We start from the raw sequence: 17,042 nt of genomic DNA on the forward strand, positions 1-17,042 counted from the left end.
GCGTAAAAGATCATTAGATGTAAGATGACTCAATCAGAGGTGGATATCACCCCTGACAAAAAGTGATAAGATTTAGCAAAGTTATTTGCTAAGTAAGTACGGATTATTTTCAAACCATATTCATCTCTGGCAATGTACTGGCTTGATCCACAATACAACTTTTGAAAGTCACAAGGGGTTCGGGGGGAGATGGAGAATTCCTCCGTCACTTGCTCAGTCACTCATCTCTCTCACGTACTGCATGTCACGGGTGAGAGATGGAGATTGAGTGGGAAAGAGTTTCCCTGTACTTTGCTTGCAGACCTCATGGTTTAGTTGGCTGACACAGCTCTTTCCAAGTCAGGGTATACCTCAGTTCAGACACTCTCTTGCGTCCCACTCCGCCCTCTCTCACTTTTCGTAAATATCCCAATTCTACAAAGTGATATCCCAATTCTACAAAGCGCTCTGGATAACTTGCATCATCCTCCTGCGCATACTGCCACACCCACAGGTGGGACGGAAGGATTTTCATTGCTTTATACCTCTTTAATATCTGCATAGCCCATCCTCCACTGAGCGAAACACGGAGTGAGAGGCCAGTAAGTGTATTCATAGTTTTGTCGAAAGCTTTTTAGGGGACACTTGGTATGAATACTAACCAGGCCCAGTCATAAAGTGAGTGTGATGGAGAATAAATCGCTCTGACACCCTCCTCTCAGACAATCTGTGGAGTAGAACTGAGTAGTGATGGGGGGGATAAAGGGAGGTTGTTTTCTGGGGCAGTGAAAGATTCAGACCTTTGACTGACCCCTTCTTTTCTGCCTCTTTTCCTGACTTTCTACCCATCCCCTCTTGTCTTTACTCCCTTCTCCTTATTCCTACCTCTGTCTGTCCGTCCCTCCCTCCCTCTCCCTCCCTCCCTCTCCGTCCCTCCCTCCCTCCCTCCCCTCCCTCCCTCTCCGTCCGTCCCTCCCTCCCTCTCCGTCCCTCCCTCCCTCTCCGTCCGTCCCTCCCTCCCTCTCCGTCCGTCCCTCCCTCCCTCTCCGTCCGTCCCTCCCTCCCTCTCCGTCCGTCCCTCCCTCCCTCTCCGTCCGTCCCTCCCTCCCTCTCCGTCCGTCCCTCCCTCCCTCCGTCCCTCCCTCCCTCCCTCTCCGTCCGTCCCTCCCTCCCTCCCTCTCCGTCCCTCCCTCCCTCTCCGTCCGTCCCTCCCTCCCTCTCCGTCCGTCCCTCCCTCCCTCCGTCCGTCCCTCCTCCCTCTCCGTCCGTCCCTCCTCCCTCTCCGTCCGTCCCTCCCTCTCTCTCCGTCCGTCCCTCACTCCCTCTCCGTCCGTCCCTCACTCCCTCTCCGTCCGTCCCTCACTCCCTCTCCGTCCGTCCCTCACTCCCTCTCCATCCGTCCGTCCCTCACTCCCTCTCCGTCCGTCCGTCCCTCACTCCCTCTCCGTCCGTCCCTCACTCCCTCTCTGTCGTCCCTCACTCCCCTCTCCGTCGTCCCTCCCTCCCTCTCCGTCGTCCCTCCCTCCCTCTCCGTGCGTCCCTCCCTCCCTCTCCCGTCGTCCCTCCCTCCCTCTCCGTCGTCCCTCCCTCCCTCTCCGTCGTCCCTCCCTCCCTCTCCGTCGTCCCTCCCTCCCTCTCCGTCCGTCCCTCCCTCCCTCTCCGTCGTCCCTCCCTCCCTCTCCGTCGTCCCTCCCTCCTCTCCGTCGTCCCTCTCCGTCCCTCCCTCTCCGTCCCTCCCTCTCCCCTCCCTCCCTCTCCGTCCCTCCCTCTCCGTCCCTCCCTCTCTCCGTCCCTCCCTCTCCCTCCCTCACTCCCTCTCCGTCCCTCACTCCCTCTCCGTCCGTCCCTCACTCCCTCTCCCGTCAGTCCCTCCTCCCTCTCCGTCCGTCCCTCACTCCCTCTCCGTCCGTCCCTCACTCCCTCTCCGTCCGTCCCTCACTCCCTCTCCGTCCGTCCCTCACTCCCTCTCCAGTCCCTCCCTCCTCCCTCTCCGTCCCTCCCTCCTCCCTCTCCGTCCCTCCCTCACTCCCTCTCCGTCCCTCCCTCCCTCCCTCTCCGTCCCTCCCTCCCTCTCCGTCCCTCCCTCCCTCTCCCTCCCTCCCTCCCTCTCCCTCCCTCCCTCCCTCGCCCTCCCTCCCTCCCTCCCTCCCTCTCCGTCCCTCCCTCCCTCCCTCCGTCGTCCCTCCCTCCCTCTCCGTACGTCCCTCCCTCCCTCTCCGTCCCTCCCTCTCCGTCCCTCCCTCCCTCCGTCCCTCTCCGTCCCTCCCTCCCTCTCCGTCCCTCCCTCCCTCCCTCTCTCTCCGTCCCTCCCTCTCTCTCCGTCCCTCCCTCCCTCTCCGTCCCTCCCTCCCTCTCCGTCCGTCCCTCCCTGCCTCTCTCTCCGTCCCTCCCTCCCTCTCCGTCCGTCCCTCCCTCCCTCTCTCTCCGTCCCTCCTCCCTCTCCGTCCGTCCCTCCCTCCCTCTGTCCGTCCCTCCCTCTCTCTCCGTCCGTCCCTCCCTCTCTCTCTGTCCGTCCCTCACTCCCTCTCCGTCAGGTCCCTCACTCCCTCTCCGTCCGTCCCTCACTCCCTCTCCGTCAGGTCCCTCACTCCCTCTCCGTCCGTCCCTCACTCCCTCTCCGTCCCCCTCCACTCCCTCTCCGTCCCTCACTCCCTCTCCGTCCGTCCCTCACTCCCTCTCCGTCCGTCCCTCACTCCCTCTCCGTCCGTCCCTCACTCCCTCTCCGTCGTCCCTCACTCCCTCTCCGTCGTCCCTCCCTCCCTCTCCGTCGTCCCTCCCTCCCTCTCCTCTCGTCCCTCCCTCCCTCTCCCGTCGTCCCTCCCTCCCTCTCCGTCGTCCCTCCCTCCCTCTCCGTGCGTCCCTCCCTCCCTCTCCGTCGTCCCTCCCTCCTCTCTGTCCGTCCCTCCCTCTCTCTCCGTCCGTCCCTCACTCCCTCTCCGTCAGTCCCTCACTCCCTCTCCGTCCGTCCGTCCCTCACTCCCTCTCCGTCCGTCCGTCCCTCACTCCCTCTCCGTCCGTCCCTCACTCCCTCTCCGTCGTCCCTCCCTCCCTCTCCGTCGTCCCTCCCTCCCTCTCCGTCCCTCCCTCTCCAGTCCCTCCCTCTCCGTCCCTCCCTCTCCGTCCCTCCCTCCCTCCCTCTCCGTCCCTCCGTCCCTCTCCGTCCCTCCCTCCCTCTCCGTCCCTCCCTCCCTCCCTCTCCGTCCGTCCCTCCCTCCCTCCCTCTCCGTCCGTCCGTCCCTCCCTCTCCGTCAGGTCCGTCCCTCCCTCTCCGTCCCTCACTCCCTCTCCGTCCGTCCCTCCCTCCCTCTCCGTCCGTCCCTCACTCCCTCTCCGTCCGTCCCTCACTCCTCTCCGTCCGTCCCTCACTCCCTCTCCGTCCGTCCCTCACTCCCTCCCTCTCAGTCCCTCACTCCCTCTCAGTCAGTCCCTCACTCCCTCTCCAGTCCGTCCCTCACTCCCTCTCCGTCCAGTCCCTCACTCCCTCTCCGTCCCTCCCTCCTCCTCTCCGTCCCTCCCTCACTCCCTCTCCGTCCCTCCCTCCCTCACTCCCTCTCGTCCCTCCCTCCTCCCTCTCAGTCCCTCCCTCCTCCCTCTCCGTCCCTCCCTCACTCCCTCTCCGTCCCTCCCTCACTCCCTCTCGTCCCTCCCTCCCTCCCTCTCCCTCCCTCTCCGTCCCTCCCTCCCTCTCCCTCCCTCTCCGTCCCTCCCTCCCTCCCTCTCCGTCCCTCCCTCCCTCCCTCTCCGTCCCTCCCTCCGTCCCTCCCTCCCTCCCTCCTCCAGTCCCTCCCTCCCTCCCTCTCATCCCTCCCTCCCTCTCAGTCCCTCCCTCCCTCTCCGTCCATCCCTCCCTCCCTCCCTCCCTCTCCGTCCTCCCTCTCCGTCTGTCCCTCCCTCTCCGTCCGTCCCTCCCTCTCCGTCCGTCCCTCCCTCTCCGTCCGTCCCTCCCTCTCCAGTCCGTCCCTCCCTCTCCGTCCCTCCCTCCCTCTCCAATCCCTCCCTCCCTCCCTCTCCGTCCGTCCCTCCCTCCCTCTCCGTCCGTCCCTCCCTCTCCGTCCCTCCGTCCGTCCCTCCCTCCCTCCCTCTCGTCCCTCCGTCCGTCCCTCTCCGTCCGTCCCCTCCCCCTCTCCCGTCCGTCCCTCACTCCTCTCCAGTCCAGTCCCTCACTCCCTCCCTCATATAGCGTCCCTCACTCCCTCTCCGTCAGGTCCCTCACTCCCTCTCCGTCCGTCCCTCCACTCCCTCTCCGTCCGTCCCTCACTCCCTCTCCAACATCCCTCCCTCACTCCCCTCTCCGTCCCTCACTCCCTCCCTCCCTCTCCGTAGAGATCGTCCCTCCCCCTCCCTCTCCGTCAGTCCCTCCCTCTCCCTCCCTCCCTCCCTCCCTCTCCGTCCCTCCCTCCCTCCCTCCGTGCGTCCCTCCCTCCCTCTCCGTGGTCCCTCCCTCCCTCCCTCTCCGTCCCTCCCTCTCATGTCCCTCCCTCCCTCCCTCTCTCTCCGTCCCTCCCTCCCTCTCCACCTCCCTCCCTCCCTCTCTCTCATGATGGTCCTCCCTCCCTCTCCATCAGTCCGTCCCTCCCTCCCTCTCTCTCCCTCCCTCCCTCCCTCTCCGTCCCTCCCTCCCTCTCCGTCCGTCCCTCCCTCCCTCTCTGTCAACATCCCTCCCTCTCTCTCCAGTCATGATGTCCCCTCCCCCTCTCCGTCCGTCCCTCACTCCCTCTCCGTCAGTCCCTCACTCCCTCTCCGTCCCTCCCTCACTCCCTCTCCCAGTCCCTCACTCCCTCTCCGTCCACCCCTCCCTCTCCGTCAGGTCCCTCCTCCCTCTCCGTCGTCCCTCACTCCCCTCTCCACGTAGAGTCCCTCCTCCCCTCTCCACCACCACAACATCCCTCCTCTCCCTCTCCGTCCCTCCCTCCCTCTCCCTCGTCCTCCCTCCTCTCCGTCACTCCCTCCCTCCCCTCTCCGTGCGTCCCTCCCTCCCTCTCCGTCCCCTCCCTCCCTCTCTGTCCGTCCCTCCCTCTCTCTCCCTCCCCTCCACCACTCCCTCTCCGTCCGTCCCTCACTCCCTCTCCGTCACAACATCCTCACTCCCTCTCCGCATCAGTCCCTCCCACCCCCTCTCCGTCCCCTCATATCCCTCTCCGTCCCTCCCTCCCTCTCACAACGTCCCTCCCTCCCTCTCCGTCCCTCCCTCCCTCCCTCCCTCTCCGTCCCTCCCTCTCCGTCCTCCCTCCCTCCCTCTCACAACCTCCGTCCCTCCCTCCCTCTCCGTCCCTCCCTCCCTCCCTCTCCGTCCGTCCCTCCCTCCCTCCCTCTCCGTCCGTCCGTCCCTCCCTCTCCGTCCGTCCCTCACTCCCTCTCCGTCAGTCCCTCACTCCCTCTCCGTCCGTCCCTCCTCCCTCTCCGTCCGTCCCTCCCTCCCCACTCACAACATCAGTAGTCCCTCACTCCCTCTCCGTCCGTCCCTCCTCCCTCTCCGTCCCTCCCTCACTCCCTCTCCGTCCCTCCCCTCCACTCCCTCTCCGTCCCTCCCTCACTCCTCTCCGTCCCTCCCTCAACTCCCTCTCCATGATGGTCCTCCCTCCACCACCCCTCTCCGTCCCTCCCTCACTCCCTCTCCCTCCCTCCCAGTCCCTCTTTATATAGCAGTCCCTCCCTCCTCCCTCTCCGTCCCTCCCTCCTCCCTCTCCGTCCCTCCCTCCCTCTCCCTCCCTCTCCGTCCCTCCCTCCCTCTCAGTCCCTCCCTCTCCCTCCCTCCCTCCCTCCCTCCCTCCCTCCCTCCCTCTCCGTCCCTCCCTCCCTCCCTCTCCGTCCCTCCCTCATGTCCCTCCCTCCCTCCCTCTCCGTCCCTCCCTCCCTCTCCCCATCCCTCCCTCCCTCTCCGTCTGTCCCTCCCTCTCCGTCTGTCCCTCCCCTCTCCGTCTGTCCCTCCCTCTCCGTCTGTCCCTCCCTCTCCGTCCAGTCCCTCCCTCTCCTCTCCCTCCCTCTCCACAACATCAGTCCAGTCCCTCCCTCTCCAGTCCAGTCCCTCCCTCTCCCGTCCGGTCCCTCCCTCCCTCTCCACAACATCCGTCCCTCCCTCTCTGTCCCTCCGTCCGGCTCCCTCCCTCCCTCTCAGTCCCTCCGTCCGTCCCTCTCCCTCCACCACCCCTCATCCCTCTCCGTCAGATCCCTCACTCCCTCTCATCAGTCTTTAGTCCCTCATCCCTCTCCACAACATCCGTCCCTCACTCCCTCTCCGTCCGTCCCTCACTCCCTCTCCGTCCGTCCCTCATAGCTCCCTCTCCGTCCAGTCCCTCACTCCTCTCCGTCCGTCCCTCACTCCCTCTCCGTCCATGATGGTCCCTCACTCCCTCTCCGTCCGTCCCTCACTCCCTCCAGTCCGTCCCTCACTCCCTCTCCGTCACCCTCACTCCCTCTCCGTCCGTCCCTCACTCCCTCTCCAGTCCCTCCCTCCTCCCTCTCCGTCCCTCCCTCCTCCCTCCCTCTCCGTCCCTCCCTCCAACATCCCTCCCTCTCCGTCCCTCCCTCACTCCCTCCCTCTCCGTCCCTCCCTCACTCCCTCCCTCTCCGTCCCTCCCTCAGTAGAGATCCCTCTCCGTCCTCCCTCCCTCCCTCCCTCTCCGTCCCTCCCTCCACTCCCCTCCAGTCCGTCCCTCACTCCCTCTCCGTCCCTCACTCCCTCTCAGTAGTCCTCATCCCTCCCTCCCTCTCCCTCGTCCCTCACCCCTCCCTCTCCGTCAGTCCCTCCCTCTCCGTCAGTCCCTCCCTCCCTCTCCGTCGTCCCTCCCTCCCTCTCCATCCCTCCCTCCCCCCACAACATCCCTCCCTCCCTCCCTCTCCGTCGTCCCTCCCTCCCTCTCCACAACATCAGTGATGGTCCTCCCTCCCTCCCTCTCCGTAGAGTCCCTCCCTCCCCTCCCTCCCTCCCTCCCTCTCCGTCGTCCCTCCCTCCCTCTCCGTCGTCCCTCCCTCCCTCTCCGTGGTCCCTCCCTCCCTCTCCGTCGTCCCTCCCTCCCTCTCCGTGGTCCCTCCCTCCCTCTCTGTCCGTCCCTCCCTCTCTCTCCGTCAGTCCCTCACTCCCTCTCAGTCAGTCCCTCACTCCCTCTCCGTCCGTCCCTCCACTCCCTCTCCGTCCGTCCCTCACTCCCTCTCCATGTCAGGTCCCTCACTCCCTCTCCAGTAGAGTCCCTCCCTCCCTCTCTCGTCCCTCCCTCCCCACAACTCCGTCCGTCCCTCTCTGTCCGTCCCTCTCCCGTCCCTCCCTCTCCGTCCCTCCCTCTCCAGGGTCCCTCCCTCTCCGTCCCTCCCTCTCCGTCCCTCCGTCCTCCCTCCCTCTCCGTCCCTCCCTCCCTCCCTCTCCGATGTCCCTCCCTCCCTCCACAACTCAGTAGTCATATAGCATGTCCCTCACCCCTCAGTCCAGATCATGATGGTCCCTCACTCCCTCTCCGTCCGTCCCTCTCCCTCTCCAGTCCGGTCCCTCCTCCCCTCCATCAGTAGTCCCTCATAGCCCCTCTGATGGTGGCTCCCTCACTCCTCTCCAACATCAGTCCCTCACTCCCTCTCCGTCCCCCTCACTCCCTCTCCGTCCGTCCCTCACTCCCTCTCCGTCCCTCCCCTCACTCCTCTCCAGTCCCTCCCTCATCTCCCTCTCATGTCCCTCCCTCACCACCCCTCTCAGTCCCTCCCCCACTCCCTCTCCCGTCCCTCCCTCAGCCCTCTCCGTCCCTCCCTCACTCCCTCTCCGTCCCTCCCTCCTCCCTCTCCGTCCCTCCCTCAGTCCCTCTCCGTCCCTCCCTCCTCCCCACTCAGTCCCTCCCTCATCTCCGTCCCTCACTCCCTCTCCGTCCCCCTCCCCCTCCCCACCACAACATCTAGAGATCCCTCCATGATGGTCCCTCTCCCTCCCTCCCTCCCTCTCCCTCCCTCTCCGTCCCTCCCTCCCTCCCTCTCCGTCCCTCCCTCCCTCTCCAACATCCCTCCCTCCGTCCTCCCTCCCTCCCTCTCAGTAGAGATCTTCCCTCCCTCCGTAGCTCCCTCTCCGACCTCCCTCTCCGTCTGTCCCTCCCTCTCCGTCCGTCCCTCCCACCTCCGTCCGTCCCTCCCTCTCATGATCCAGTCCCTCCCTCTCCGTCAGTAGTCCTCCCTCTCCGTCCGTCCCTCCCCTCTCCGTCCCTCCAGGAGATCCGTCCCTCCCTCCCTCTCCACCCTCAACATCAGTCCCTCTCCGTGATGGTCCCTCACTCCCTCTCCGTCCGTCCCTCATCCCTCTCCGTCTCCCTCCCTCACTCCCTCTCAGCATCATGTCCCTCACTCCCTCTCCGTCCGTCCCTCACTCCCTCCACAGTCCGTCCCTCACTCCCTCTCCGTCCTCCCTCACTCCCTCTCCGTCCGTCCCTCACTCCCTCTCAGTCCGTCCCTCACTCCCTCTCCGTCATGTCCCTCACTCCCTCTCCGTCATATAGGTCCCTCACTCCCCACTCACCAGTCAGTCCCTCACTCCCTCTCCGTCCGTCCCTCATCCCTCTCCGTCCCTCCCTCCTCCCTCTCAGTCCCTCCCTCCTCCCTCTCCGTCCCTCCCTCACTCCCTCCCTCTCCCCTCCCTCACTCCCTCCCTCTCCGGTCCCTCCTCCACCACTCCCTCCCTCTCCGTCCCTCCCTCTCCCTCCCTCCCTCTCCGTCCCTCCCTCCTCCCTCCCCTCCGTCCCTCCCTCACTCCCTCCCTCCTCCCTCCCTCCCTCCCTCTCCGTCCCTCCCTCCACCACTCCCTCTCCGTCCGTCCCTCATCCCTCTCCGTCCCTCACTCCCTCTCCGATCACTCCCCTCCCTCCCTCTCCAGTCTTTATATAGCATGTCCCTCACTCCCTCCCTCTCAGTCAGTCCCTCCCTCTCCGGTGTCCCTCCCTCCCTCTCCGTCGTCCCTCCCTCCCCTCTCCATTCCCTCTCCGTGCGTCCCTCCCTCCCTCTCCGTAGAGTCCCTCCCTCCCTCTCCGTGATGGTCCCTCCCTCCCCCCTCCCTCCCTCCCTCCCTCTCCGTAGAGTCCCTCCCTCCCTCTCATGATGTCCCTCCCTCCCTCTCCGTCCGTCCCTCACTCCCTCCGTCCGTCCCTCCTCCCTCTCTGTCCCTCCGTCCCTCCCTCCCTCCCTCTCCGTCCCTCCCTCCCTCCCTCTCCGTCCGTCCCTCACTCCCTCTCCGTCCGTCCCTCACTCCCTCTCCGTCCCTCCCTCCCTCTCCGTCCCTCCCTCTCCCTCCCTCTCTGTCCCTCCCTCCCTCTCCGTCCCTCCCCTGACTTCCATCCCTCTCTGCCTCCACAGTTTGACATGTCCTTTGTGGAGGTGCACCGTGTGCGGCGGTTCCATTTTGTTCCAAAGCAAAGCAACGGGATCTTAGAGGTGGACCTGAGTGAGACCAGTGGGAAGAAGATCTGTAACCAGGTCTGTACGGCCCATCCCAACAACGACACGGGCCATAGCAACTGGAACTGTGATGGGGAGATCTTGCCTCATGCGGATATACAAGTGAGGTATGCTATTCAGAATTGTAATATGTTGGTTTTGTTAAGAGATTTAAAAAGTTTGAGGTTTACCCACGTGCGCACGCACACACACACACACAGGGGTCCCACTTCCACCTCAACATCAGTAGAGATCTTTATATAGCATGATGGTGGCTCTCCCTCCCACCACCACAACATCAGTAGAGATCTTTATATAGCATGATGGTGGCTCTCCCTCCACCACCACAACATCAGTAGAGATCTTTATATAGCATGATGGTGGCTCTCCCTCCCACCACCACAACATCAGTAGAGATCTTTATATAGCATGATGGTGGCTCTCCCTCCACCACCACAACATCAGTAGAGATCTTTATATAGCATGATGGTGGCTCTCCCTCCACCACCACAACATCAGTAGAGATCTTTATATAGCATGATGGTGGCTCTCCCTCCCACCACCACAACATCAGTAGAGATCTTTATATAGCATGATGGTGGCTCTCCCTCCACCACCACAACATCAGTAGAGATCTTTATATAGCATGATGGTGGCTCTCCCTCCACCACCACAACATCAGTAGAGATCTTTATATAGCATAATGGTGGCTCTCCCTCCACCACCACAACATCAGTAGAGATCTTTATATAGCATGATGGTGGCTCTCCCTCCACCACCACAACATCAGTAGAGATCTTTATATAGCATGATGGTGGCTCTCCCTCCACCACCACAACATCAGTAGAGATCTTTATATAGCATGATGGTGGCTCTCCCTCCACCACCACAACATCAGTAGAGATCTTTATATAGCATGATGGTGGCTCTCCCTCCACCACCACAACATCAGTAGAGATCTTTATATAGCATGATGGTGGCTCTCCCTCCACCACCACAACATCAGTAGAGATCTTTATATAGCATGATGGTGGCTCTCCCTCCACCACCACAACATCAGTAGAGATCTTTATATAGCATGATGGTGGCTCTCCCTCCACCACCACAACATCAGTAGAGATCTTTATATAGCATGATGGTGGCTCTCCCTCCACCACCACAACATCAGTAGAGATCTTTATATAGCATGATGGTGGCTCTCCCTCCACCACCACAACATCAGTAGAGATCTTTATATAGCATGATGGTGGCTCTCCCTCCACCACCACAACATCAGTAGAGATCTTTATATAGCATGATGGTGGCTCTCCCTCCACCACCACAACATCAGTAGAGATCTTTATATAGCATGATGGTGGCTCTCCCTCCACCACCACAACATCAGTAGAGATCTTTATATAGCATGATGGTGGCTCTCCCTCCACCACCACAACATCAGTAGAGATCTTTATATAGCATGATGGTGGCTCTCCCTCCACCACCACAACATCAGTAGAGATCTTTATATAGCATGATGGTGGCTCTCCCTCCACCACCACAACATCAGTAGAGATCTTTATATAGCATGATGGTGGCTCTCCCTCCACCACCACAACATCAGTAGAGATCTTTATATAGCATGATGGTGGCTCTCCCTCCACCACCACAACATCAGTAGAGATCTTTATATAGCATGATGGTGGCTCTCCCTCCACCACCACAACATCAGTAGAGATCTTTATATAGCATGATGGTGGCTCTCCCTCCACCACCACAACATCAGTAGAGATCTTTATATAGCATGATGGTGGCTCTCCCTCCCACCACCACAACATCAGTAGAGATCTTTATATAGCATGATGGTGGCTCTCCCTCCACCACCACAACATCAGTAGAGATCTTTATATAGCATGATGGTGGCTCTCCCTCCCACCACCACAACATCAGTAGAGATCTTTATATAGCATGATGGTGGCTCTCCCTCCACCACCACAACATCAGTAGAGATCTTTATATAGCATGATGGTGGCTCTCCCTCCCACCACCACAACATCAGTAGAGATCTTTATATAGCATGATGGTGGCTCTCCCTCCACCACCACAACATCAGTAGAGATCTTTATATAGCATGATGGTGGCTCTCCCTCCACCACCACAACATCAGTAGAGATCTTTATATAGCATGATGGTGGCTCTCCCTCCACCACCACAACATCAGTAGAGATCTTTATATAGCATGATGGTGGCTCTCCCTCCACCACCACAACATCAGTAGAGATCTTTATATAGCATGATGGTGGCTCTCCCTCCACCACCACAACATCAGTAGAGATCTTTATATAGCATGATGGTGGCTCTCCCTCCACCACCACAACATCAGTAGAGATCTTTATATAGCATGATGGTGGCTCTCCCTCCCACCACCACAACATCAGTAGAGATCTTTATATAGCATGATGGTGGCTCTCCCTCCACCACCACAACATCAGTAGAGATCTTTATATAGCATGATGGTGGCTCTCCCTCCACCACCACAACATCAGTAGAGATCTTTATATAGCATGATGGTGGCTCTCCCTCCACCACCACAACATCAGTAGAGATCTTTATATAGCATGATGGTGGCTCTCCCTCCACCACCACAACATCAGTAGAGATCTTTATATAGCATGATGGTGGCTCTCCCTCCACCACCACAACATCAGTAGAGATCTTTATATAGCATGATGGTGGCTCTCCCTCCACCACCACAACATCAGTAGAGATCTTTATATAGCATGATGGTGGCTCTCCTCCACCACCACAACATCAGTAGAGATCTTTATATAGCATGATGGTGGCTCTCCCTCCACCACCACAACATCAGTAGAGATCTTTATATAGCATGATGGTGGCTCTCCCTCCACCACCACAACATCAGTAGAGATCTTTATATAGCATGATGGTGGCTCTCCCTCCACCACCACAACATCAGTAGAGATCTTTATATAGCATGATGGTGGCTCTCCCTCCCACCACCACAACATCAGTAGAGATCTTTATATAGCATGATGGTGGCTCTCCCTCCACCACCACAACATCAGTAGAGATCTTTATATAGCATGATGGTGGCTCTCCCTCCACCACCACAACATCAGTAGAGATCTTTATATAGCATGATGGTGGCTCTCCCTCCACCACCACAACATCAGTAGAGATCTTTATATAGCATGATGGTGGCTCTCCCTCCACCACCACAACATCAGTAGAGATCTTTATATAGCATGATGGTGGCTCTCCCTCCACCACCACAACATCAGTAGAGATCTTTATATAGCATGATGGTGGCTCTCCCTCCACCACCACAACATCAGTAGAGATCTTTATATAGCATGATGGTGGCTCTCCCTCCACCACCACAACATCAGTAGAGATCTTTATATAGCATGATGGTGGCTCTCCCTCCACCACCACAACATCAGTAGAGATCTTTATATAGCATGATGGTGGCTCTCCCTCCACCACCACAACATCAGTAGAGATCTTTATATAGCATGATGGTGGCTCTCCCTCCACCACCACAACATCAGTAGAGATCTTTATATAGCATGATGGTGGCTCTCCCTCCACCACCACAACATCAGTAGAGATCTTTATATAGCATGATGGTGGCTCTCCCACCACCACCACAACATCAGTAGAGATCTTTATATAGCATGATGGTGGCTCTCCCTCCACCACCACAACATCAGTAGAGATCTTTATATAGCATGATGGTGGCTCTCCCTCCACCACCACAACATCAGTAGAGATCTTTATATAGCATGATGGTGGCTCTCCCTCCACCACCACAACATCAGTAGAGATCTTTATATAGCATGATGGTGGCTCTCCCTCCACCACCACAACATCAGTAGAGATCTTTATATAGCATGATGGTGGCTCTCCCTCCACCACCACAACATCAGTAGAGATCTTTATATAGCATGATGGTGGCTCTCCCTCCACCACCACAACATCAGTAGAGATCTTTATATAGCATGATGGTGGCTCTCCCTCCCCCCCACCACAACATCAGTAGAGATCTTTATATAGCATGATGGTGGCTCTCCCTCCCACCACCACAACATCAGTAGAGATCTTTATATAGCATGATGGTGGCTCTCCCTCCACCACCACAACATCAGTAGAGATCTTTATATAGCATGATGGTGGCTCTCCCTCCACCACCACAACATCAGTAGAGATCTTTATATAGCATGATGGTGGCTCTCCCTCCCACCACCACAACATCAGTAGAGATCTTTATATAGCATGATGGTGGCTCTCCCTCCCACCACCACAACATCAGTAGAGATCTTTATATAGCATGATGGTGGCTCTCCCTCCACCACCACAACATCAGTAGAGATCTTTATATAGCATGATGGTGGCTCTCCCTCCACCACCACAACATCAGTAGAGATCTTTATATAGCATGATGGTGGCTCTCCCTCCACCACCACAACATCAGTAGAGATCTTTATATAGCATGATGGTGGCTCTCCCTCCACCACCACAACATCAGTAGAGATCTTTATATAGCATGATGGTGGCTCTCCCTCCACCACCACAACATCAGTAGAGATCTTTATATAGCATGATGGTGGCTCTCCCTCCACCACCACAACATCAGTAGAGATCTTTATATAGCATGATGGTGGCTCTCCCTCCACCACCACAACATCAGTAGAGATCTTTATATAGCACAACAGTGGCTTTCTTCCTGAACACATAATTTACTTTATGCTCCATTATACTTTGCCAATGAGGCATGGCTGTGTAATCCTAGTTTATCTAATTCAATATCCCGTCCACTGTTAAGAGCCTTTTAGTCCGTTCATTTATTGCTTTTTTCCTCTCCAGTAATTGTTCTTGGAATGAGTCCGCGAATGAGTGGCTGAGATAATGAATGGCGATAACCCTGATCGCCAGAAAAGAAAAGAAATAGGCTGCTTTCTTTCACTGCTAGACACACATACTATTTGAACCACCAGTGTGACTGACTGGAAAATGAAATCTGAGTTGAACTCTTATTAAAGTCAGGGTCTCTCTAATGCATTAACCTCCACACTACTACTGGACCATTCCAAGTCTCATCACAGTGTTTCTGTAACCAGGCCACCTGAACGCTAAATAACAATCTCGGTTTTTACTCTACAGTCTGTGTCAGACTGAAAACGAACACTCATTATGTTAATACATGTGTAACTGTTTTCTCTCTCTGTGTGTGTGTGTGTGTGTGTGTGTGTGTGTGTGTGTGTGTGTGTGTGTGTGTGTGTGTGTGTGTGTGTGTGTGTGTGTGTGTGTGTGTGTGTGTGTGTGTGTGTGTGTGTGTGTGTGTGTGTGTGTGTGTGTGTGTGTCTCTCTCTCTCTACAGTGTTCACTGCCAGCTGATCAGACTATTTGCCCGAGGTGTCGAGGGGAGGACCACGTTTGACACTTACACATGGTCTGTAATAGAGGGATCAAGTCTCTCGTGGCAAGCTTAAGGGGACCAACTGTCCCCAATTGTGCTAGAAAGTCCTGCATTTGGACCCTTTATCCCTCCATCCTGCAACCACACATGCAAGTCCTGCATTTTTTTTTTTGAAGTCAGTTGGTCAGTTGGTCACGTATTTCAAACTTCCCATTTATTCGAGGAGAACTGCCATCAGCTTGCGCTTTTGAAAAGACATATAGGCTGTCATATGGCGCTTTCCCTTCCCAGTCAAGTATCTTTCCTGATGCATCTCCCCACCGGAGCTTAAGCGAGTATCTGCCGCAATTACACCAGATTGCAGTACAGGTTTCTGAGAATATGGAGACCCACATAATGAGATGAACGAAAAGGAGGAATCTGTTCTATGTACCTCCAATCAAAGTATGTGACTGATGTTCTGTGTGGGCATCCAAAGACAATGCGATGGAAAGTAGAAATCACCAGGCTAGACTGTCGGTAATGCCTCACTGCTTCTGCGTATCGCTGTGATACAATGTGAGGGCAGAGAAACTTCAGGGCAATCAGAGGTCCCTCAGTGATTTTGCTTTCCCAGGAAGTTTCGCACCTGTGGCACAGAGCTACAGTTTGTCTATTTTGAAGTTATTTAGTTAAGACTAGTAGCCCCTCTCACTAGGGGGGCTGCCAGTGGGTTGTCCTCTGTGTGTAGGGTAATGTCTTTGTGAGAGTGCCATCATAATGAGTTAGCGCCGTTACAATTATACACTAGCCCGCCATCAGACAGATGCTGCTTCCTGCAGCCAAAACATCAGCCAACTCTAGGACACACACACACACACACACTCCATGCACGCACACACATCTATCATCTGCCACTGTGAAACCACACACAGACCTAAACTCTCAACACTGTGGGAGGCTCGGCCTGTTCTTTTGGAAACCTCTCCACGATCATTACTGGTTGCTGCGAAAGGCCATGATTATATTTCAACTCTGAGCTGTGAGTGAATCAGGTCGTGCTTATAATGTTCCCTGTGGGTGAACGGTCTACGCGGCTGTCCCATTCTGATGAACTGGCTGATGTTTCTTTGCTGTACAATGGATATATCTGTGTGGAACCAAACGGTGTCAGCCCCACGCTGACTCGCTAAGCCAGCTGACGTGGGGGAACGTTTTGACAAACACATGAGTTCTGCTGAAGGCTTTATAATGACCGAAATATTTATGTAAACCATTCATCTTGCGGGTCTCAAGGTGACATGACACACTGTGTGTAACTAACCTGTGATGTGGATTATGATTTGATAAGAATTGAATATGTATGAATGTTTGGATACAGATTAATTAAAGTGCTTTTAAACTAATAAGTGTGTGAAAAATGTGTATTTTTCTAGAAATGGTCGGAGGGCATTTTGAAGGTTGTGACTTTGGTGTCAAGTGCAAATTGTTTTTTTTGTTTTTTTTTTACAGTAGGCTTTGAGGCTTTTAATAATACTTAAAGCCTTCATCAACCCTGTGCAGGTTTTGTAGTGGGTCTATATGTCCTTGTTCATGTCTTCTCCGTGTCTCTTCTCTTGTTATTCCTTAAACAGGAAGGACATTTGCCTACACACAAAAGCACAGACTGAAAAACGGGCCCCAGACGCAGCACTGTCGGTGGCTGGCATCCCTGTCCTCTCTTGGCATGGTTTACAGGATGTTATTATAAATTAACTACATGAAACCAATACATGTTTCCCTGTTATCTGTAAGGGTCTTCCATAATGCTGGATGCGCCGCAAAGCCCATTCCGCTGACAGATATGCTTTACTGGGGAAAGGGACGAATGAGACGCCCACAGCATTTAATGGGCTTATTACATGAAAACGACTACAGGGGAGATATAAATTGTCTCTGGCTCCTCTCTTCTCCCCTGGCGTCCGATGGAGAGATATTTTGCCTCGACCACATTTGTTCATCCACTCACTGTCTCTGATATGGCCCACACATTACGGTGCTATCTGGTCCGGCATGGCAATGAAGTAATGTCATTTTCCGATCTCCTCTTCCTAACCTCAGAGTGCATTCAATTTCCTCCCTCTCTCCTCCCATCCTTTCGTACTTCACTGTGTCTTCATTGAAAGCGTGTTTTGGGTCGCGTTCCCGTTGGGACCCACTGTCTCATTCTCAAGAACCCCGGCCTTCGTCCTGAGACACAACCATAAACACACACACAGCCAGCTGCTGTCCT

The 17,042-nt window shown here is 56.7% G+C and overlaps 1 protein-coding gene across 4 annotated transcripts in view; it reads left to right on the top strand.

Moving 5' to 3' along the window:
• cerk (ceramide kinase) overlaps nucleotides 1–16,170 on the top strand; it is a 49,273-nt gene extending 33,103 nt beyond the window's left edge. For 3 of the 4 annotated variants that reach the window (XM_052491739.1, XM_052491738.1, XM_052491741.1), the window contains 2 exons: nucleotides 9,295–9,503; nucleotides 14,753–16,170. In XM_052491739.1, coding sequence (XP_052347699.1) covers nucleotides 9,295–9,503; nucleotides 14,753–14,864 — 321 coding nt within the window. In that variant the 3' untranslated portion in view covers nucleotides 14,865–16,170. The remainder of the gene's footprint in view (nucleotides 1–9,294; nucleotides 9,504–14,752) is intronic. The other variant, XM_052491740.1, reaches the window with a different exon arrangement.
• The last annotated feature ends 872 nt before the right edge of the window (nucleotides 16,171–17,042 follow it).

The sequence above is a fragment of the Oncorhynchus keta genome, chromosome 33 (genome assembly GCF_023373465.1).
Source record: "Oncorhynchus keta strain PuntledgeMale-10-30-2019 chromosome 33, Oket_V2, whole genome shotgun sequence".
NCBI classification, from domain to species: domain Eukaryota; kingdom Metazoa; phylum Chordata; class Actinopteri; order Salmoniformes; family Salmonidae; genus Oncorhynchus; species Oncorhynchus keta.